Raw genomic sequence first — 23,409 nt, 5'->3', positions numbered from 1 at the left:
AACATTACATTTCACTGGGTTTGTTTGTAACAGGGAGAAGTACAGCAAAGGATGTGCCATGTTATCCTCTATGTGTCACGAGGGCATTTTTAAGGTGTAATAGCTCCCCCTAGAGGAGATTGAAGAAACTGATAGAACAGTAAAAATAATGTAATCGTTTAATTAAGACTGACTGATAGAAGAACGAGGATGATGAAATTGGTGATGTTCTTAGTTGTGTTATTCTGTTTAAGAGTGAACACTTTCTGCTTGGTAATGGTCGTGCCTGAAATGGTTACAAAAAGTATTCTCAGTTGTACCTGGTGTGCATTAGATTCTACATCAAGTCAGTATTTAACCTTATTTCATAAATGTAAATGTCACAAGTTATTCTGCACTTGTTTCAGTTCCTTGACAACATCTCACTGTATTCTTCACACTTGAGTACACGTTTACTGCATAGAATCTCAATATAATCTTTATTCGATGCTTTTACACACACTGTACATGAGCATACAAATGTACAGTCAACGCTACACCTTCTCCACATACAAATACATACTGCATCATAATGCACCATTTAGACACTATAAGGTCAAAATATCAAACCTCACAGAGCGCACGTTTTTGGATATTCAGCTGTTAGCATAGAGCAGGGGAACATGCCGTTAATGAGGGCATAATGAATACACACTAATGACAGACATTCAATATAGGACTTATGGCTTTGTCTTTTTGGTGCTGAAACTTGCAACAAAGATTCAGACCAAAACATGAGCAAAGAGTCAGAGAGTGTAGTCAAATCCAAGAGGTTGAGTCTTGGACCAGGAACAGGTTTGGAATCAGAACATTTAGATAAGACACAATTAGGTTGTGTTCACACTTGCAACATTCATTTCTGTATAAACACATTGCTTTTTAAGAAAAGAACATGAATGTGAAAACATGTGTGAATATGAATCAAAAATATTATGTGATAGGTAAACTTGTGCTAAAGTCATGTGGCCCACCATTAGCTGCCCTGGGGTGAAAAATGAAAATAGCCTTAATGGTAAAACAAATTGATTTAAGATCAATTTTAGTAGAAATGTGTATAATGGGGAAAAACAAGGCAGGACAGTGTGCCGTATTTTCTTAAGAGCCTCACAGCGCTATCTACTGTGCAACTTAGGAAACGTGTCAAACCTGACCACAGCTTCTGTTTGGATACAAGTGTAAACACTCCCTAAATGCACCGGATACAGAGACAGTACATAACTGAACAGGGGACAAGGATAAGTGGTTTGTTGAACATGAATCCAGCCCACAGACTCACAGACAGTGAATTGTTGTAACATCAGATTAAAAGTGTCCCAGTGCGACCTCTCTGTCATGGTCTGAGCAGCTTAAAGGTACAGTGAGTAGATTGGAATGGCGGTTCTGATAAGCCTCACCGGACATAGACTTTGTAAGTATGGAGGTTTCTCATGCACAATATTCATTTATCTTGTGTCAATGTTTTACGCAATGGTCTGTCAGAGCCAGATCTCCTCACTGCTCGTGCTGTTCACTTTGTAGATGTAGCCCACCATTGGATACCGAGCAAAACCTGGAGTCAATAAAAGACATTGGTCAGGAGGACAAATACAAAGAGTAGAAACAAATACAAGAGAGACTAACCTCTGGCAGCGTAGGCTAAGGACAAATCTTCTTCCTCGTCCAAACTGTGGTGTTTTGCAAATTCTCGAGCTATCGTCAACCACAAGGAACATACACAAAGATTAACGAAGAGAGCTCATTTGAGGTTCAGTCAATAAGGTTCTAATGTTATGTTAGTGAGGTTCCTCTCTAACAAATATATATATATAAAGCCACATATACGGACTGACAAAGAGGTACAGTACATAGAGAATTCCTGAAAGTTGTGTGGTACCTCGTCTCAAAGTGCCGAGGTCATTGAGCTGCATGTTTGAAGGCAGTGACATGTTTTCTCGTGGCATGCGAGGCTTCTCTGTTTTTTCTGTTTTCAAAGTGGTGGCTTCACTGTAACAAAAATCAGCAATCAACACACACAGATTATTACCACACATGAAAATGTAAACATAGCCTATTGTGGTAAGGCTGTTACCTCTTAGTGACCATCACAATCTCCACCGGCTCATCTGAAATGCACAGTAAATACTTAAGAGCGACTGAACATTGAAGGACACAAACACTTTGAAGCAGACGGGTTTTACCGATTGTCTTGCTCTTGTTCTTCTGCATGAGGCAGAGCACGATGAGGCTGAGGATGAGGAGGGCCATGAAGGCCATGGCTCCTCCGGTCACGATGCCCAACATCGGCACCTCCACTCGGGACTGCAGGAATTCTGAGGGCACACAGGAGGACTATAATATATCCTACTCTTGTACATCATTATGCTTTTGCAACATAAATAATAAAGACCACCGGCTGCTCAAGTAAATCCATCTCCCACATCTGGACTTTTTCTTAATTAAATTGAGCACCTCGAACGCCGCTGACTGACCTGCCAATGTGAGGTTGCTCTGTGCTGTTCCCAGGCCATTGTCGGCATTTAGAGACATGTTCCCTGATAGGCTATTCAGAGCCACTCTCAGGCTGTGATTGGTCAACCAGGGGTAGTTGTGGGAGTCCAGGATGAGGAAGTCCGAGGTATTGGCGACCACATGTCCCGTCTGGTCCACGAAGCTGAGGGTGGCGGGTGGATTGGACCGGACCAGCGCGAACAGGACCAGGGAGAGGCCGGGGTCTGCGGTCTCACTGTACTGGGCTTTCACTTTGAGGATCTCAGGCTGGACTACAGACCGGGGAGGAGGGGAAATGGTCATCAGAAAGTAACTACTGCACCTACCTGATATGGTTTTAGTAAGAAACACTAATTCATTCATTCATTGTTGGGTTTAACTTTTTTGCACATCTTCCAGTATTCAAATCACTGATCATTTGCTATAAATAATGTATGCAAAACAAATACTTACTATAATTAGCTACAGGTATCACTGACTGAGCATTTCTAACTTATTTCCAATGGCTTCTTCTGTATGCATTGACAAGCAAACTCAATATAGAAACATAAACGACTTACACTGTATATTTAATGAGACCGTAGCGTTATAACTCTGCCCAGTTTGGGGATTTGAGGCGACGCACAGCAGCTCCCGGTCCCACCTGCGGACCTTTAAAGAGAAAGTGCTGTTGGGGTGTTGGGGGTTGGGTCTGTCTCTGAAGTCGTCCCGGGGCGTTGCCATGACTCTGCGGCCTCTCTTTGGTGGAGGTCTACTCTTCGTTTGTTGCTCCCCGTTGAGGTACCAGGTGAGCAGGGGAGGGGCGCGCGGGTCCCAGCTGTCCGTCTGACAGTTGAAACGGTGGGTCATGTTCTCCTTCAGGGTCAGAGACGTGCGCTGACGCCCATCGATTCTGGGGCCAGACTCAACTGCACCTGATGACAACAAAAGAAAAAAATAAAGCTAATAAACTGTAATGTTTATTCATTCAAAAGATAACTGATTTTGGTATTGTTATTAGCAGGGCTGGGTATTGCTATCTTTTTTTTTTCAGTTCTTGAATGATACTTGTTTCGATACCTATACTAAAATATTTGTCATCTTTTTTTTTTCAGTTCTTGAATGATACTTGTTTCGATACCTATACTAAAATATTTGTCATCTAGAACCAGAACAGAACAATAATGTTTGGAAGATCTGCAAATCTACAATATCGGGTTCATCTCCTGTGAAAGTAATTGGGGGAAAAAACATTAATTTGAGCTGAAACAAACCATGTCACTCCCTTTTAATGCTTAATGGACCAACAGCTTCAAAAAAATAAAAAATAAAAATAAATTCTGTACCTGCTTTCGATACTTTTATTTTTTCGATACCAGTAGTCCCTAAACTTTTTCCCCAATACCATACTGGTATCGTTTAACGGTATCCAACCCTAGTTATTAGTATAGTACCTTTAGGACCTATGCTTGAAACGCTACTTCTAAACAACAAGATTTAAGTCAGTGGAAATGAATAAGACTGTAATTATCCACTTTAAAGCCATAATACTGTAAGTACTTCTTTTGGTACAAGTGTTTCATTGGTGGGGAAAAAAGGTGCCGTTTTGTTTTGACAGTAGGTACAATCCATTGTAAAACAAAGTGGATTCTCTCTGTATGGCAACACATAAGACACATGGCAACATATAACCTGTAACTTCTACATTCAAAATTCATGGTGTGAGTTGTTACCTGTCCAGGATAAGGCCAGTGTGTGAAGCAGCACGACAGCGGAGCCTGACGTCTTCATCAGACGCTTCATACTGTCCCCTGCCTGAGCTCCTCTCATACATCTACCTACTGCTGGACACAATACACACACAATAAACACAGTACACCGCAGTCAGCAAGTAACACCATAAACTCCATCAGTGCCATAAACTCTGGATAAAAGCCCACTTTGAAGTTCATTAAATATGAAGAAGCAATCATTTGGAAAGAGGTTTTGGCTTGCGTTCGCAGCACTTGTTTTGTTGCAAAGCTCTACTTCTTGCGTGGACTTTGTGAATATGCTCTGTGGAAAACATGCGCATGGAGGTTTCTTGAGACAAATATCCAAAAGTCTGGTACCACAGTGTAGCAACATTTTAGAAGGGGGGGGGGGGACAAAAAAGGCAATCTCGTGGAAAAGCTGTAGGTGATCATACACAGACTCATAAAACAACAACAGACTTATTTTGTCCTTCCTAATTTAGGTGTTCACTGTTCTCTGCTTCAAATATGCAGCTGCCAACTATAATTTCTTTGATTGTGCTATTTTATGTCAGATGCCCTTTCATGCATCCAGATCTTGAGAACAGCATAGACTGCGCTCGTTTCTGAACAGTTCTAGCTCAGTAATCAGAATTTGCTATCACTGTATTAAGAACCCCTGCCTGCAGGTGATACAACACACTCCATTTGCCTCACCATTTTTGACAAACTGTAATGGTCAACAACTTTGGTTCCATGACACCAAAGGTCATTGCACAATAATGTTCCCGTGGCTTTGTTATGAACCCCAGTGCCTGCAGCAAAGTGGGCATCAATGGGCACAGGCAGTGAGTAATGCCTGACAGTGAGGCTGCTAGCTTGCAATGTCGGTCACATGATCTGCCAGCTCCATGGACGAAACCAGGAACAAGGTTGTCAAAATACGCAAGAAAACGGGCTCATTTTAAGGGATGCTCCTTGATAAACACTGCGCAAAATGGTCAAAGCAGTCTGGATACGCGTATGCAAAGTGCTGACAATCAATGCAGCCGAGATTGCGTGCGCTATTGCATTTCAGAACATGTCATTCTCTTGATTTGCCGCATGCAGATTTCTCCAAATGGCAAGCCACGTTTGGGGTCTCCATTACCTCAGTTTCTTGTGCGTAAAGTGTGGAGGTCGCGGTGCAGCCTGGAGAAGCTTCATGGCGGCGGGAATCGAGATGCAAAGCGTGCCAAAGCGAGGGATGGCGGTGGCGATAACTGCAAGTGATGAGGGGCAGCACTCCCTGACTCAGTAGCTTTCCTCTACGCGCGCACTCACACACAAAGACACCAAGCGCGCGCACATACACACACCGTGCAATTCCCCCCACCAATTACTTTGTTCTTTTAATTTGGAAGAATATTTTTACAATTAGTTGGCATTTTGCACCTAAATGTTTTACGGCCCCTTACACGTTTACTTCGTTATATCACCATTTTGGGCATTATGTTTGCATTTTATTGTGGAGGCAGAGCTTTCTTTGAGAGAAACCTTATCCACTAGAGGAGTCTGGGGAATTGGGTTAAGTGTGACATCATGGAGAAGATTGAACATGGATATAGGCAGTGACAATATGAATAAGTGTTTCCCCGTCAATATGAACACACTTTGTAAAAGTAGCGTTTTCCTCAATTAGTTGAGACTTTTAAGGCTCATCTGCAGTGCAGCGGTTCAGGAGAAGGCACAAGCACTCAGGCAGGTATTATGCATTATTGTGGATTCAGTGCAGTTAACTCAAACTTTTTTTTTGGAGCAACTAAACTTTGCTCCAATGAAAATAAAAAATAAAACTGTAATTTTAAATTATAGATTGCATGTCTAGCAATCAGTGTAGATGCATATAACAACATATACGTATTACTAGTGTTTGGAGGGCGCAAAGCAAAAATGATTTCAACACCTCAACCCTTGATTTGGCTACAAACAATAAGACACATAAAGTCAACGTCCTTTTTAAATTATTTCTTTATTTATATATATTTATTTATTCATCTCAGTTTGGTTGATATTCTTTTAATCATTGTTGCACTTTAGTATTTTGTACTCAAATGAATATAAACTGAAAAGGGACGAAATGAACAAAATGTAAAAAAAAAAAAGAAAAAAAAGAAAATGAAAGTTTGGAAACAGGAGTGGAGCGGAGAGCTGGCTTGTTGTGGATAGGAAGGTTTAGAGATGGAAAGGGCCAATCAAGTTCAGCAACTCAACTCAAACTGTGCTTCCCATACACACGTGTCTGTTAGCATTAGCTGCAGGTGATGTGGAAGTCCAAACCCAAATCCTTAAGGCAAGATCCACCACGGGATCATAAACTAGGACATTTATCACAAACTTTTTTTGTGGAAATAACATTGTAGCTGCATTAAAATGTGCAATTTTCTCATGTATTATGTGAGGAATGCACTATAATTCATTTACGGTAAACCCGGCCTTACACCAAAGATAAATTACTCGTTCTTATAATCCCCTAGGTCCAAAACATACAAAACTTAGTTCATTCTACATTTCTACAATTTCAGTTCATTATTCACCATTGGTAGCAAAACCATTTAAAAGTGTCTTTATGGTACAGAGTATGACGACGTGCAAAGCCTTTAGATACTCTGTACTATAATGACACTCCATTAAGAAAAAGACAAACTGCAAACAGCTGTAACCTGTATTGATATAGTATTAGCTGTTAGCCAACCACACTAGTTTACTTCTAACAGTTATTTCTAAGAAAACAAAGACAACATATTTGGAGTGAAAGTGCATCGGGGGATAAAAGATCAACTCTCCACCTTCACTCTTCTCTGGACAGGGGATAATTTCACTGTTGATACATATCCTATACTCCGCACTTGTGCAAAAATGCCGCAAAAGTTAATTTCGTTTTCGTGTATTGCAATCACGAGCGCAGCCAGTCGATAGAGAGCGACTTGAAAGACCCTTAACAGAAGTGACGCGCACAGTATATGGGAAGCACAGCCATTTCATCGACTCCTCCTACAGCTCTAAGAGACATTCAACATACAGTATTTCGTTGACAGTATAAACCTATAGACAACATTGAATCTCTTTCTGGCCCAATCCTGGTGCGTTGCTTCATGGAAAGACAAAAAGATTAAATTAACAGAACATATGAGAAGGGCTCCGGTAGCTTTTCACGCTGCAGCTGAGGTCCAAAGCCACAAACACGGCTATGTATTGGTTTTACATATGAAGTCCACTCGTTTCCTGTACTACCTCCTTTTGTTTTTGTTTTCTGGAGGCAAGTGCAGTTGTACAGATCCATTCAGCAGTTCACTGAAATCCCACCGCTTCGATGCTTTCCCTGCCAGGCTTTTTGAGGGAAGGGGGGGGGGGGGCGAAAGGCAAAAAGATAGATGCGAAACGAAGATGATGAAGCCAAGAAAATTGTATATAATAGAAGTAGTGTCCTCCTTGGATGTAACAATGCTAAGCTGGAAGGAGGAGGGGTCCTGTCTTGTCCATAAGGCGTCATTCAAAGCAATAGATGTTACGGGCTTGAAGCGGGGACAGCAAAAACGGAAATGGTTTTGTCCGTGTCCACACTGTGACATTGTAGATGATATGTTGGCTATTTTACAAGTTATTCTCTTGTTTTTTTGGACAGTTTTTTTTTTCAATCTTTTTTGTTGTTGTTGTTGTTGTTGTTGAAGAAGTCTTTTAGTAGTAGCACCCGAACCAACCCCGCAAAAAAAAAAAAAAAAAATGCCTGTAAGACCCTGTATAGCCTGCCACACACCTTTTTTTTTCTTTTTCTTTTTTTTTTTTTTAAACGGAAACAGGCCCCATAAACATCGACGAGAATGACGTTTCACAACAACATCGACGACTTTTTTGAAATGATACTTTTAAAAGCAAACGCAAAAATAATTACTCTCTCCCTCTTATTCAAGTGTCTCGATAGAATAATAAGAATAAAACAATAACGACAATCTTTTACAACAGAGAAAGAGCACGGCCTCTTCTCTCTGTCCTCTTTTGGCTAGAAATCTCAAAAATTCATTGAACAAAAAAAGTAACATGATAAAGACGCTCCAAAAATTACAAATGACCAAAAATAACAATATATATATATAAAAAAAAAAAAAGCCTGTTACACGACTTTTAAAAACAAAATAAAAATGAAAGATTACATACAGAAAATGGCAATAGCGCTCTATACATGGCATAACTGTACAAGGAAAGAAGGAGAAGCAAATGTCTGGTAAAACTACCCACAATGCAATACACTTTGACTTTGACAGGGAGAGGAGAAAGCAGTATGGAAACAGAGGTAAGCCGGGTTACAGTTCTGCAGGGGGGGGGGCGTCGACAGGGGGCGCTGTAACAGACATTAGGGTAGAGTTTGAAAGAAAGTGCAGAATTAGTTTAAGTAATAGAGAACAATTTCTTCCTTGCAACACAGTACTGTTTTTCCGTTAATAATATAATTAATATAATAAAAGTTCTCTACAGAAAACAGTAAGAGTAACAATATTGACCATACACTAATGCCTACAGGGACATTGGCTGCAAAATGAATTTCAAAACAAAAGAGGAAAGAAAAAAAAAAGGAACAAGAATGAAGAGAGCTGGTTTGTCCTGTGCGATGTAGCTGCGCCATCTTTGGAAATGCACATCCCCAAAAATGATAACACACCACTTCCTGCTTTTAGTTGAATAATCCGAGGTTAGGATCCGCTCGGGAATGATCGCCACGGGAGCGCAACAAAAAAATAAATAAAAAAAATAAAATAAAAGGGGGAGCGGACCGAATCTCGTAATTGTTTGGACAAAAAGCCGGCTCTTAAGTCAATACTTTGGGCTTGTGGCAACGTTTAGTATTGTGTGAGAATGACTGTCCATGCCGATGAGGCCATGGTGAAATATGCCGACAAACTGAAGGGGAAGAGGCTGTAGCCCGGGGGGCAGCGTAGGGTCGGATTCAGGATACAACGGGACAGGGCAAGAAATGTAAATCGGTGACAACCAGTGGCAATGAGTGCTGGATGTCTGTGCAGAAGATGCTGGCACTTGACCTTTTGAACTGAATAGGTCCCACCCGTATATTATGTACACCCCCCCACCCCCATCCCAAAAACACACCCCCTCCCGCGCAGACCCCCCAAAAACCCGTGGGACAGACGGATGGAGCGCTCGGGCCGGCGACGGTGGCGTGATGCTGCTCAACTCAAGTCGACACAACTCAGGATGGCTGATATGGACCGCTGTACACAGGACACACTTCTACCTGCACAACAAGAAAAATAAGAAAGAGAAATACTGTCAATTATTTTTTATAACACTAGTGCGGGGTGTCGAACTCGTTTGGTTCGAGGGCCGAAATTCAGGCCCCACGGCGGGTCCCGGGCCACATATATTGGTCTCATAAATAACAACATTTTACATCTTATTGTGCTTCATCAGCCTGTGTCACATCTTTCTCAAAGTGCTACTTAAAGTCATTATACATTCACTCCACACTCGATAACAGCTACTATTGTAGCCACAGCCGCCCTGGGGCAGACTGACTATTTACCACGTGGCTATAATATGCCGTTTATATCCTGATCTCTTATTATGTCAGCGTCCCCTGCTGGACACGTGTGGAATTCTTTCCTTTTTTTAATTTAAGCTGCCCCCTAGTGGCTGGAGTGAGCAAATCCATCCATAACTGCGCACAGGAATGTGCTAGAGACTTACTTTTTTTGACATGCTCGGGAATTCAAAGGGCCACATTAAATCATCTCCTATATGACACAATCAAAAAATGTGATATATAAACTATAGATATAATACTTGTGGAGACAGGGAAATTACCGACATTTAGAGGCCTATTATTCTCATATTTTTTTTAACAAACGAAAGCATCAAACAGAACCACAGAGTTGTTTTTTTTCCAGACCTGGTGCCTTCTGTTAAATTCAACGAAAGGGCCCCCCACAGTTCCCATCAATCAGGAAACGCTGGTTGATGAGACAAACTGCCTGTCAGCCCAGTTACCTGTGCTAGACTCCTGCCTGCTCCATGCTGTACTGCAGGTCTGGGGGCTTGTAGCTGAGGAGCATGTCACTGGTGCAGGACGAGGGGTAACAGGCTGCCGCCGCGTGGAGCTCCCCTTCAACATCACACACTGCACAAATGAATAAATAAAAACAACAACGTCATTCGGTTACATGAGCGAAGGAAAAAACATACTACGTGGGAAATTTAACACGTGGGGCGCTTTTTGTACGATTTCCAAAACCAATGTAAACCCAGGAACATTTTATTTGCCAGACCTATTCCACTCCAACAAGAGCTGCATGTATACAGCATAATTAACTGCAACTACACGAGGTGAGACTTTGAAATGCACTCTTACAACCAGACCCATGTGCTCATTCTATTCCCGATAATGTTTTGGTGACTCAGGCATTTTACATCAGCAAAGACACATATTAGGTCCCTCCACCACACATCAGCGCGTTTCATTGTTTTCTAGTAGTGTAACAGTTCAGCGATCTCACAGTAGTGAGGCAGTATTTATAATATCAGAAGAAATGCTTTCTCGTTTTTCAAAGCTGCTTTATTATAACATGTGGCCCTGGGCTCACAATGCAATTTAACGAAATAGAAATCCAAACTGTTCTAAAGTAAAAAAATATATATAAATAAATAGCAGTGCAGTCAAGGCCATGTGCTCAAGTGGTAAGTGGTAAGTTTCAGTTTCGCTTTCACGGCAGCTAAAACACGGACAGAGCATTGCGTTTGATTTGAAGCTCGTATTTCGGCTTGGACATTTTTGGAAACAATGCTTTTGAGGCAGATTATGACCAAGATTGGATCTTAAGCACTTTTTGGCGCACTGGAGCTCCAGCATTTACTGCAGCCTGGTCATCTGCAGGAGAAACCTTTACAAAAAACTACGCAAATTTCATGTGTTTTTGGAGGATGTAGCAGTACAGGTCTGGAGTGTCTACAGCCAGCAGTCTAGCGCACATGCGCTCTGTTTAAGAGAGCACACACGCATGACACGCGCCATGGAGTTAAATATTTAAAAATATGGACTAAAACTTGCACCGTCACTTTAGTACAGTGCACATCGTCAGATTGTTGAACCACGGTGCACGGTGCACTATTGTTTTCCGCTCAGTTTAAAAGTGAAAATATAGGTGAGTGGAGTCGTTAGGGAGGCAATTAACACTCTAAATATACATTTTCCAACTGCTCTAAAAAATACATTTCAGTCATTGGGGTTGGTATCTTATAAAGAGAAACAAAGTAACTTGTTTAACTTAATAAATCCTTTTCGTAGTCCCTCTGGGAGTAATACAAGTGTTAATGGGATGATTGGGGGGTCTTTCATCTCCCCCTGGTGTCTCTGGCCAGAAAACCACAATTGCAACTTTCCTGCCTCCCTCGGAGGCCCCAATACACACTAATGGAATCACGAAGAAGTGGAAGAAGTGGCTAACAGGCTAACAGGCAAAGCTCACTGTGGGCTAGAGCCGCTAAAACAGTATTTAGCCAAATTTGAGTGACAAAAATTCCTTTGTTTAAGTGGATGTACAATATCCCTCTCTCCCTTTGTCTTTTCTGTCAGCGTAGTATGACAATAAATGAGTTGAAAAAAAAAAAGCAATATGCTACGATACCTGCAGTGGCGCTTACGGCCTCTAGGGGCATGAGTTACTAATTTCTGCTTTAAAGCAGTACTAAGTTAGCTCTTCTTTGTGATTCTATAAGTATGTATTGGGGCCTCCGATCCGTAGGCAGCACAGTTGCAATAGTGGTTTTCTGGCCAGAGACACCAGGGGGAGATGAAAGACCACCCAATTATCCCATTAACACTTTTATTACCCCCAGAGGGACAATGAAAAGGATTTATTAAGGTAAACAAGTTACTTAGTACTGTTTTAACCAAGTAGAGCTACAAAGTCTTAGTTCAGCTTTCGGCCCTGCCATGTTTACCGAGACACAAGAAGTCTGAGCAGTTCTCTGGAGAGGCCAGAATCGAAAAAGGAGCGTATACTGAGTAAACAGTATAAATAAATGTAGTTTGAGTGTTTTCAGCTCTGGTTAACTGGACAAAGTTTCAATTATAATGTGTCTTCTTGTTTATAATCTTGTGTATCATGCTGTAAAACTGTAAAATGTGTCAGTGTTGATCTGTGACAGCAAGGGGCGCTTTATTAGAGTCATAGGGTTGATTTATTCAGGACATTCATGTTTAGTAGGTACTTCAGAGGGAGCTCATGTGAAAGACAGAAATCAGCAGATTCCAAAACAAAAATGATAAGTGTCTATCTTTTATGGTTCCCAGTTGCTTTTATTTCTGACACTCTATCCAAACCCAAAAACAACTTTCCCACATTGTGTAACTTGCTTGAATTGAGGGCTTTTGAGTTTACTGACCGGATTCTTCCCGCTGGTGCAGCTGCTGGCTTCCAGTTAGCGACGTCTGGCTGAGGATGTCAGACATGCGCGCCGAGCTGAGGGCTTTTCCAGCCAAGAGACTCATCCCCGACATGGGATCTGCCTGGTCCTGTGCACAGACCATAGCCATTTTATCGTAATTGAGACGCTTCCAGCATCGTGACTCACTGTTGTGTTTGGATTACGAAGTTCAGTTTGACACGTCAGGGATTTTACAAACATCTAAAAGAATGTCACGACTCTGTTTGTTCAGTCTCTACCAAAATGGATACATTAAATACAATAAGAAACAGGTGTTAAAAACCAGAGAGTGAGTTGAATTTTTTACTTACGTAAGCGTCGTCTGCGGTTTGGATGGTGTGGTGGCGCTGAAGCTGTCCACGGGACCTATAGGCGTCACCCTGCTGTGCTCTGGAGAAACCCACACCGTTATGATCAGGGACCTCCATGGCCTGCCCTGCGGCTCGACAGTCTGCGTGCTCAGACTCTGAAAATGTATCATGTTGGATAGAAATTATTCATCTATTGGATTTTAACTTTGGCATCAATTGTAATTTGATATTAAAGCAAAAGTGCCACTGCAGGTGTCATAGCATGTTGCGGATTTTTACTCATTAATTGTTCACAGAGTTGACAGAAAAGACAAAGGGAGAGAGAGGGATATTGTACATCCAATTACACAATGGAGATAATTTTTTTCTCTCAAATTTGGCTATAAATACTGTTTAAGTGGTGCTAGCCCACAGTTAGCTTTGCCCGTTAGCCTGTTAGCTTCTTCTTTGTGATTCCATTAGTGTGTATTGGTGGCTCCGAACCGGAGGCAGGCAAAGTTGCAATTGTGGTTTTCTAGCCAGAGACACCAGGGGGAGATGAAAGAGCCCCCATTCATCCCAATAACACTTGTATTACCCCCAGAGGGACTACGAAAAGGATTTATTAAGTTAAACGAGTTACTTAGTATCGCTTTAGTTGAGTTTTAGTATCAAGTTTGAAATTGAGGGGGATAACTTCATTCCATTTCTTTTATTCAGTTAGAAAGGAAACAGAATAGTTTGTACTATTTTAATCAATACCCCTTTATCATGCTTTGTTGATGCCATAAGCAGTTGTAAGTTGTTTTGGTATAGATCAAGGACAGTTCGTGAACCATGGGCACGTGGGAAAAAAAAATCTTTAATCTAAATGTATGTGATCCATTAGAATGACCACTTACCACACCAGAAAATGCATTTCAGTAATATTTAAAAATGTTACGTCAATTGTCCTTACCTCTAGTTGCTGGGGAATTTCTAATATATCCGTGCCTGTGTGTGGGGGAGTTATAAGGGGGCGTTCCTCCTCGGGGCGGCCCTAGTAGTTCATGCCCCTCCCCGGCTTTGGCCAGCAGCCCGTCGTGTGGGTGGTGGAAGGACGCAGGCACCTCATCCTCCTCCATGCTCTCTGAATGGGGCAGCGGGGGCTGAGTGGGGAGGGTCTGTGGCGGGACGTCCGGGGGTCTTATTTGCAGGAGATGGTGGTAGTGTTGGCTTCCCGGTGCGGGCTGCGGGGCAGGCGGCTCCAGGTTTTCCCCCTGGCTGAGCTGGCGAAGTAGCAGCATCTCCCCGTAATCTCCACCACTGGAAGGGGTGGGCGCAGTTTGACACGACCGCGGGGACTGCCTCTTTAACAGCGCGGCCAAGTCTTGTGGATTCAGCCTGGGATCTGCGTGTCCCGTTAAGGAGTGCCGTGGGGAGAGGAGGCCCTGGAGCGTGGGGGTCACGTGCTGTTGTGGGGGCCGGTAGTCTATGGGAGTGGGCGAGAGTAGGGCCTGTTGCAGTGCGGAGGGTGTGCCGTAGTTGCCCCCCACAGCCCCGCTCTGGTACCCTTCGAGTCCCGGGACATTGAGGGAGGTGCCCTGCAGGTATGGACTGTAGGAGCCCACCACCCCGGAGGCGCCCCGAGAGGCTACATCCCCAGAAAACAGGTGAGGGTTGAACTGCACCTGGTCATAGGCTGAAGCGAAGCGGCCCAGACTGCGACTGCGAGCATGAAAAATACAATCAAATTAGCAGCAGGAATATGAGAAAGTGTGGTGATCATTTTAGCCGGGTTCCCACAAATAAGAGATTTTTGTTGGTGACGATATCAGCAATCACTCCAATCAAATAAACTTGGATCACATCTTGGAACCAAAATTGTAAAATTTGACAATTGCTGACTTAACAAGATTTAAGATATACAGATTTTTGTAGGAACCCAGTAAAGTGTTAAAGATCTCTACTTGTCTCAACTCTAACTTTGACAGATCTAAGACACAAGGCGGCCTAGCAAAGCCCAGTTCACTGAGAGGTTTCTTTCTTCTCAAATGTGGATGTGAATGAGTTATTGTTAGTCTCTCAGTGAAGAAAACACAGTAGGGAAGTGACCACGTTAGTATTTAGGTGCTTATACTCAAACGGGGTCTGCTAAAGTCTTTTCTTCATATCCAAATTACCACTCACCCAACTATAACGTGCTGATGTATGGATGAAGATGGATGACATCTCAGGAAAAAGAGTTTGTTATTTGGAGTTCAATTTGTAAAAGAGTAAAAGTCTCTGAGGTTTTAAAGTACAATGAATCGTTCTTGATTCAGAAATAGATATTGTATAGAAGTATAAAAATAAATAACAAAATGAAGACAGAGACAAAAACATGCATGTAAAAAAGGATGGTCAAGCAAAAAACATAGAAATAAAATTAAAATAAATAATAGTCCATGGTTGTCGTTTGGACATGTCAGCTGCAGAGGGGCATCACCTGTGCGTCTCAGCGTTGTCGGCGCTGAGCTGTTTGCCCAGGACCCTGTGTCCACACGGGGTCGCCAGGAAACCGCCCGGACGCTGAGCGCCGCCCCCCAGCTCCACCTCCTGCACCTGGATCGTCACCTGAAGCGGACAGTGACCAGTTTAATCAGTTACAAGAGCGCCTGCGTTTTTTTTTTTTACAAAGCAAGGTTTTCAAAGATAGGATGCAACTTTCATGCAAGTGTGTCATTTTGTCATTAAGGACATAATAGTTACAGTGCAGAGGTTTTATATCTCACACCCCTTGAACGCACTTCCCGGTGGTGCGTGCTCTGTGAACTGGATTATTTGACAAACTGACAAGGACATTTCGTGAGGATTTCAACAACATCAGAACGCTAGCTTTTGTAAACCTCTTTCATAATGTTTAATTCTGCATGTTGCTAACTGGCAAATGGATTAGCTAAGAGCGGCTTTCAGGAACAGTTACTTAAATCAATATTATTTGCCCTTTAGTTCTGTGGGCTTTCAAAAGGTATTTTACATTTTCTGTTCTATACAGCATAAGGATTATTGAAACAGATAGTTTCACCAAGTAATTATTATCAACCAAACAAACCACACAAATATTCAAGTGAGTGCATGCATTGAATTGTAAAAATAGACCCATCTGAAACCATTTGCAGTCAGACACATGTTTATATAAGCACTAACCTGCTGTTGCTGAGGTACCCCCTGCGCCAGTGGGACTGCGGGGCGGGCAGATGCTGTCTGCTGATTGGTCGGGATAGATACTCGTGGTAAACCTGTGGGCGGAGGGCTTCCACTCTGGCCCTGGTACAGTGCCGGGGCTCCGTACTGCACTTGCGACGGACCTCCTGCATGTGGGAAATATTGTTCTTTAGTTTGGCCACATCACAGAACAATGTTTGCATGTAACAGCATCAATTAAAACCTGCTTTAAGGGTAAGGATGTGTACCAAAACCTGGTATCATAACGGCCCCGGGGCCACGTGTTGCCGGTCCACCTGGACCAATAAGCTCTAGCCTGATCGGTCTTCTAAACGATTCTGCTGCGGCAATCGTGCGCGTTCAAATATTCACACGAAAAAAGGCTCTGTCCGCTTCCCCTGCATTGGATCTGTTCATCCCCACTACCCCGCACAAGAGCGCACAGTATCAGACCATCCCAGCGCTTTGCAACTGCTAGTGCACGCGGGATAGACACACGGTGTTAAACATTCAAACTTGCTTATTCTCAGAAACCCCCCAAGCTGCTGCGGCTAACCTGCTGTAAAAAGCAAAACGCAACAACTTTGTATATATTGTATTGAACAGACAGATGAGCTACTCGCACTTTTCTTCCTTCACAAAACCCAAGAGCTATTTTAAATATTCTAAATGTATGCGCAAATTCAAAAATAAATTTGGTCCCAATGTAGAGTAATAATAAAAAAGATATATATAGGCCTTGACTGTAATGCCTATATACAGTAGACTCTCTTTCTATCTAACTTTTTTTGTGGGGGTCTTTTAAAGTACCGATAAGAGTACCGCTAAAGTACTTGCATCGAGAGAAAAATGAATCAGGATAAAAGCAATCTATGATTGAAATGCATTTAATGAACAAGTTTCAGAAAAAATACAAATTAATATTGACTTTGGGCCTTTAAGACTATTCATATAATTTCATTTTGATCGAATAATAGTTGGTCTGCAGCTCTGTCATATTAGAAAAATGTAAAATGATATTGTATTTAAAATCATAATCGTGACTCGAGTGCCTCATTACATCCCAACAAACAGAAAAAGTTCTTACTGACCGTGCCCCTGCATTAAGGCGGCAGAGCCAGGCGGGGGACTCTGGTCGGGCTGTCTGAAGAGATGGTTGCTGGGGTGTGTTGGAGGAGGACTGGAGGGCTGGATGCGGAGCCTGAGGGAGGAGAGGAGAGTAGGAGCAGAGAGAAGAAAGACACGATTGTGATGTAACCGTTGGAGTCGATAGCACTGCACCAGGATCAGGTTTAATGTAGCCGATGACTAATGTGTGTGTACCTCTGCAGCTGGTGGGTTAGATGACTGGGCTGGCTCTCTCCGTGGCCTAAAGACAGACCCTGCAGCGAGAGAGAAGGAAACCCCGCATGAAACAATGTGAAAATGTACATTTTGCAGGTGGCGTTGAGGACATAAACTCTTGGTCCCTAAGAAGCCTCATGCTTGATAGTCTTCTGACCTGATAACACATTGTCAAAGGAATGGACTCAATCTTCTCAATCTCTATCTTCAAGTGCAAAGTGCTACAATTGAGCAGGCTGCCACTTTGATTGAAAAATAAAAACATATATACAATGTTAATCCTGTATTAATCAGATCACTCTCATGTGGGCTTTGAAATGGTTATTTGGGTGTGAGCAACTCTTTCCAGAAAATGAAATAAGCCTCCTCCTTTCTATGACAGTACAGTTACCAATTTACAATTGCCAAATAGCTAATAATCAGAAAGACATTCCACTGCGCCCAGAGCAAACAGCCACTTTATTCTAAGCCATAAATATGTAATCAGTATTGCTAAATGCTAAATCCCAAACAACACGCCTCTAGTTTTCTGTCACACTGTCTTGACTTCAACTCTACATCAACATCAATATCCTTTTCCCAATCATACAGCTTTTTTGATGTCTGTACTCAGTCACAAGTGGAAGCAGAGCATTGGCAGAATTGAGCAGCATAGAGACAATGCTCAGGTTTGCTTATTATGCATAAGTAGCGCTCTGGAGTTTAGGATCTGTTTATAGCTACATCGACGGCTACACAGCCCAAGTATCAATCTCGAATCAGATTGAAGAAAACATGTTCGGAACAGATCTAATTATTTCACATCCAGGTAACATAAATGCTTTTGAAAAAAGTACATTATTTGTACAGATCTAATCATGATTAACTTGAACATCCTCATTTAACTTGCCCTTCCCTTTGTACAGAGACAATTTGAGCACACGTCGCACTAAACAAGAGAGGTGGCGATTACCTGGATTTGCTGGTGGAGGATTTGCTGTTGCTCTTGCTGGTAGAGAATATGCTGCTGCTGGGTGTGCTCTAGGATCTTCTCGTCCTGATGTGCAGCGTACATCTTCTGAAGCTGCTCACACTCCTACACCACATGAGTTGGCAATAAGGAAAAGGAAATTACAAGTAAGTAAGAGTGATAAAATTATAAACAAGATTGAGATGATGGCAATGATGGATAAATATTGAAAGATGGGTTGTGTGCTTTTAAATATACTAACTAGTAACTGTATAACTGTTTAAATGACAAATGGTCCGCTTCACACTGTGTAAAACAGCAAGATTTTTCTTTTCTCATCTTCACAACAGTCCCTTAAGTAGGTCACTCAAGTGTTTACACTCCCCCGAACATAAGCCCCCCTCAGCAATTTAGATAATCTGAACATCCAAGTGCCAAACCAAGACGAGCCCCCATTGGGAATCTCTCACTTTGAACAATGTGCAATCTTACGGTCACTGAATTAAGCGCCATCATCAAAACAATTCATCAGTTATTCCAAGGCGGATAGGAATAGAAATCAGCCGAAAGCAAAGTAAATCTACTGAACATTCAAAGCTTTTAAAAAAAAATCTAGCCATAAAAAGACACGTTAGTGGTCAAGCTTTCTCCTTTACTTTTGGGTGAAAAGCAGAATTGTCCCACCTGCTTGAGCTGCTTTATGAGGCTGCTGTTCTCCAGTTGGGCTTTGAAGGCCTGGATGGTCGCAGCGCCGTCAGAGAATCGCCGGACAGGGGAGAAACGCTCCATGGGGAGGTGAAGCGTGTCCTTATAATTCGATCTGAACATGGGACCAACATGAAACCACACAGACAGACCCAAAGGGGAACCAAAGCAGGAGCATTCACGCACGCATTCAACAGAACAGACAAGAATGAGAGAAAGAAACAAGACAGGCATGAGTAAGATATTTTCACAGAAGTATAGTAAATATGTTTAGTACAGTCGGCAGCATAATAGAAATCTCATCAATTTATACGTTGATAATATGACAAATGCTCTTTTTTTCATTAAGAAACATGGGTCAAAAACGACAACAATATTTTGAGTTTAAAAAAAAGAAGTGCTTTTTATAGGATAGTAATGAGTAAATCTAATACAGTCATAAAACCAAGAACACAAAAAAGTCCTAGTCAAAGGTCAAGCAGACCCTGGCTTGTCAGACCAATGATTTGGTCAAGAAAAGCAAGTACAGCACAAGCCTGCACTTGTGGCTATAAATGACTGTCAGCGAGGGCAGGGCGATATGGCCAAAAATTTATATCATGGTATGAAAAAGAAATATCACGATAACGGTATATTTGGCGATATAATTACACCTGTCAAAATACATAAAAATCAAAGCCTTTCGCCGATGGGGAAAATTCATTTACATCTATTTTTTTCTTTCTATTCATCTAAATCCACCTAAATCTCTAAAAGATAAGATCAAATAATATTGCTAAAATTAATTGCACCTTCATCTCCATAACAGTAAAATGCTCCTGTAAGTTCAGCCTCCTCTGTGCAGTTTACACGTGTTTTTACTGTCAGGCAATAACGTGTTTAGGACATGTGTTTTCCAGAAACATGAGTTAAATTAATTGTAACTTTCAAAGGATTCACTAGATCTTTTATCTCTCCTGTTCGCGTCTCTCCCCCGTTCCCAAACCCGTGCGCATAAACACACACACGCAGAAGGGAAAGAAAGAGAGAGGGGGCGGGGATAGTACGTATATGAGCTTGTCCTGAGACTTACGTGAGCGCTCCTGATGAGAACGATATTATTAGCCTTTAACCGCGTACAACTCTCCGAAGTTCATCCAAGACGCAAATCCTGAGCCCTTTCCTCGCAAATATAAGCGACAAAAGCAGCATACTTCATTCATATGATTAGATTCTTTAAGCGCTGTCCCTGAAGCCTCCACAGTCATGTTTATGCTGCTGCTTTGAGTGACTCTGAGCGCAGCATCTCCGTGTGGTTCTGACATGAGCTGCGCATGCAAATGATCTCATCTACCGCGGTATGAAAGTTTGCACCGGTGTCCAAAATCTATACCGGTATTACCATGCACGGTATGATATGGACCAACCCTACTGTCAGCATAAATGAAGCATCTACTTTCACCATCTGGATTGCACATATATAAAGAGGACCACAAAGGAAACACACCCACTCCCCAAACCTATCTCAAAGTGAGGTTACACAAACATGTACTGAGCTACATCTGGGGAAAGATCAAAACAATGTTAACATCAAGTCTGGACAGAGTTTGTGATGTCTTTCATTCAAGACCTTCTCCCATCCTTTAACCTTGTTTTGATTGGGACAGTCTGGGTGGAAAGCGGGAACAAAACTTGACATTTAGTTTTGACGTACCTTCTGCCTCCAGGTTTGTGAGGAAAAAACAGCTACAGCATTAAAAGTATCATTTGTATCATTAAGTGATGTGCCAGAGGTGCCCTTCTTGTGGATTAGAAAGACAGGTACATGTACAGAGTGTGAGGTGTGCCAGTGCAGGACATGTGTGAGTGTCTGTGCTTTCACACAGGGACCGTCCCTCACCGAATGTGTGAGTCGAGGGCCCACAGCGCCCTCTGTCGGGGGCCCTGGGGCCGCTGTGCCTCTGCAGAGGGCTCGCCATGCGTTGTGCTCATGGGCGTATGCGTCGTGTGCCGCTTGGTGCGGTTCGCCAGGTACCTGGGCCGCAGGGAGGGGAGGGGTGAGGGTGGGAGACAGGAAGCAGCGCCGGTCAGCTCTCTGTCCTCATTGGCTAATGGGGCGGGGGGATAGGCCCACCCTTCCCACTTCTGCCAATAGGTGCCATCATTCATATCATCTTAGCCAATCAGAAAACACACAGTACATTACACCATAGATGGATGGTAGAGCTTATGGGAAATCTGAACCCCAGCTTCCAATTTCAGGATTGGAACTGTTGCTTTTTATTTGCAAGCTTGAGAGTTAGCGAAGCCGTGTAAGAAAGAGTGAGAAAGTCTGGAGTATAATTTGGCACTTGCTGAAACAATAGAGACCAAGTAACTCTTGGCCGAAGAGTTTTAGAGATAAGATGGCTGGATTTGGGCAGATTTAGTCAGTGGCAGAAGGCACTTGCACGATGGAGAAAGGAGGAGAGATGGTGTAAGCACTGCAGCAGAGTGGCCACCATCCACAGGAAAAGCACAGCAGCCTGAAGGCACTCACTCCCAGCAACCCAGGACACCAGCGAGGAGCTGTCTGAAGTGGAGCAGCAGACCCAGCCCAGCATGACCAGGATTCTTTTACTTGGGTCTTATTGAAAGCCTCATAATATATTCTACTTATTTTTATTCACTCGTGAATGTAGTGCACAACATGGCTCATGGCTACAAAGTATTTGTAGGTTAAGAGTCTGGTCTGAGGGACTGGGTCTTTCTGAGCATCCATTTTAAACAGCATCCCGAGAAAATCACCAAACACTGATCCCCAAGAGTTACCTCTGCACTGCCTCCTGGTCTGGCTCTCCATCCGAACCCTCTTCATCCACTGGAGCCACTGGGATGGGGTGCTAAACAAGAAAAAAATAAGAACAAATCTTAATAGCAAGGAAACTTTATGTTTACATTTTTCTATGTATTAAGTGTCTACTTTAAAATGAGTCACAAATTAACAAATGATCACAATAAGTCTGAATTATTTTAAAAGAACTTTAATAAAAGGAGCATAGGAAAACAATATGTTCTGAGTGTATGGATGTTGACTTACGCCCACAGGACTGGTAACAAGAGGAGAGGGGCCCCGGGGCCTTTTGAGGAGCTGTGCGTGAAGCTGAATGTTGGCCCCGCCGTCGGAGGCTCTGCGCCCGAGGGGGCCCATGCCATTGAGCAACTGTAAAGTGGGTGGCTGCAATAAGGACTGCTCCTGTGAACATAAAACAAGTAAAGTCATGGAGATGGAAATTCCATGACCACAACTCCGTAATCACAGCGGTATTTGATATGCTTAATTACCGAATTCACGCCTTCCCATGTGGACTTAAAAGTGTTCAAATTATGAAGGCGTTTTATGATTGTGAAACCAGAGGTGGTTTGTAATGAGTTCTCACAATAAAAGTGACTGAGGCTCAAGAACCATCTACTTTTGAGCTTTCTATCTTTAAAAAGGTCTTAGTTATGTGCGCTTTTAAAAACAAAAACCTCTGCTTCCTTACTCACTTATTACAAGCATAATTGTTTTCCTTCATTTTTGGTTATTAGTTCCCTGTACCTTGTATTCCAGCTGCTGCGTGGGCTGCAGGCTCTGAGTGGGCATGAGTGTGTGCATTTGGCCCATGGTTGGAGCCAAAGTGGGGAAGGGCGGCTGTGGGACCGCTCCTCGAGGGAAACCAGGGGGCAGCTTCTGTAGGTCCTCCTGTCCCTCTGTCCTGTAGGAGGGACAGTCCAATATATTGTTATAACATGACAGATGCTGCAGCTTTGCTAAAGGTTTAAGCAATAATAATTCAGCCAATAAAACATTAAAGGAAATACTCTCCAAAAAATAGAGGACACATTTGTTTGCAGTTATAGTTTTACCTTTGGTCTGGAACCCCCACTGTGTGCCTCCTCATGGACAGATACCGAGCCATTGCTTCTGGAGAAGGTTCCTCTCCTTCATCACTGTCCAGAGCCATGCTACCATCAGGCTGAAATATACAGAATGATACATTTGATCAGCTTGGCTTTCATTTGGACCACCTGCACTTGTGTGTGCTGATTAATAATATAAACATATTCGTGTTATGGTCTGAACTCAATCCAGTCATTTAATATCTCCTGCAACACTGACAAACTATAGTCTTTAAGCTGAGAGCCTGCTTTCATGTTGTACAAAATGACAGTTTTGTGACTTTTAGCTTTATAATATTTTGTTGGTTTCCTGCTGCAATGCGGGTGATCTCGCACATTGTTG

General features: G+C 42.6%; 2 protein-coding genes across 5 annotated transcripts in view; both read right to left on the bottom strand.

The window, feature by feature from the left end:
* Positions 1–444: 444 nt before the first annotated feature.
* Positions 445–5,538, bottom strand: tmem25 (transmembrane protein 25). Of its 2 annotated transcripts, none has more exons than XM_079561462.1 (9): positions 5,368–5,538; positions 4,218–4,328; positions 3,066–3,419; positions 2,487–2,777; positions 2,196–2,327; positions 2,087–2,120; positions 1,892–2,001; positions 1,639–1,707; positions 445–1,567 (listed from the first exon to the last, which is right to left on the bottom strand). In XM_079561462.1, the coding sequence occupies exons 2-9, from the start codon at positions 4,312–4,314 to the stop codon at positions 1,494–1,496; spliced, it is 1,161 nt and encodes a 386-aa protein (XP_079417588.1). In that variant the 5' UTR covers positions 4,315–4,328; positions 5,368–5,538; the 3' UTR covers positions 445–1,493. The 2 variants fall into 2 exon arrangements, with proteins under 2 accessions (XP_079417588.1, XP_079417587.1); XM_079561461.1 differs by having other exon boundaries at positions 4,218–4,325.
* A 2,406-nt stretch (positions 5,539–7,944) lies between these two features.
* sik3 (SIK family kinase 3) overlaps positions 7,945–23,409 on the bottom strand; it is a 34,396-nt gene continuing 18,931 nt past the window's right edge. For 2 of the 3 annotated variants that reach the window (XM_079558159.1, XM_079558158.1), the window contains exons 11-26: positions 23,034–23,143; positions 22,726–22,882; positions 22,225–22,380; positions 21,957–22,027; positions 21,046–21,180; positions 19,146–19,281; positions 18,465–18,587; positions 17,492–17,550; positions 17,260–17,369; positions 16,151–16,314; positions 15,450–15,577; positions 13,941–14,689; positions 13,004–13,158; positions 12,651–12,780; positions 10,257–10,386; positions 7,945–9,504 (exon numbers count right to left, since the gene is read on the bottom strand). In XM_079558159.1, coding sequence (XP_079414285.1) covers positions 10,262–10,386; positions 12,651–12,780; positions 13,004–13,158; positions 13,941–14,689; positions 15,450–15,577; positions 16,151–16,314; positions 17,260–17,369; positions 17,492–17,550; positions 18,465–18,587; positions 19,146–19,281; positions 21,046–21,180; positions 21,957–22,027; positions 22,225–22,380; positions 22,726–22,882; positions 23,034–23,143 — 2,508 coding nt within the window. In that variant the 3' untranslated portion in view covers positions 7,945–9,504; positions 10,257–10,261. The remainder of the gene's footprint in view (positions 9,505–10,256; positions 10,387–12,650; positions 12,781–13,003; positions 13,159–13,940; positions 14,690–15,449; positions 15,578–16,150; positions 16,315–17,259; positions 17,370–17,491; positions 17,551–18,464; positions 18,588–19,145; positions 19,282–21,045; positions 21,181–21,956; positions 22,028–22,224; positions 22,381–22,725; positions 22,883–23,033; positions 23,144–23,409) is intronic. The other variant, XM_079558160.1, reaches the window with a different exon arrangement.

The sequence above is a fragment of the Gobius niger genome (genome assembly GCF_951799975.1).
Source record: "Gobius niger genome assembly, chromosome: 1".
In the NCBI taxonomy this organism is placed as follows: Eukaryota; Metazoa; Chordata; class Actinopteri; order Gobiiformes; family Gobiidae; genus Gobius; species Gobius niger.
This window is presented reverse-complemented; position numbering and strand designations above follow the sequence as displayed.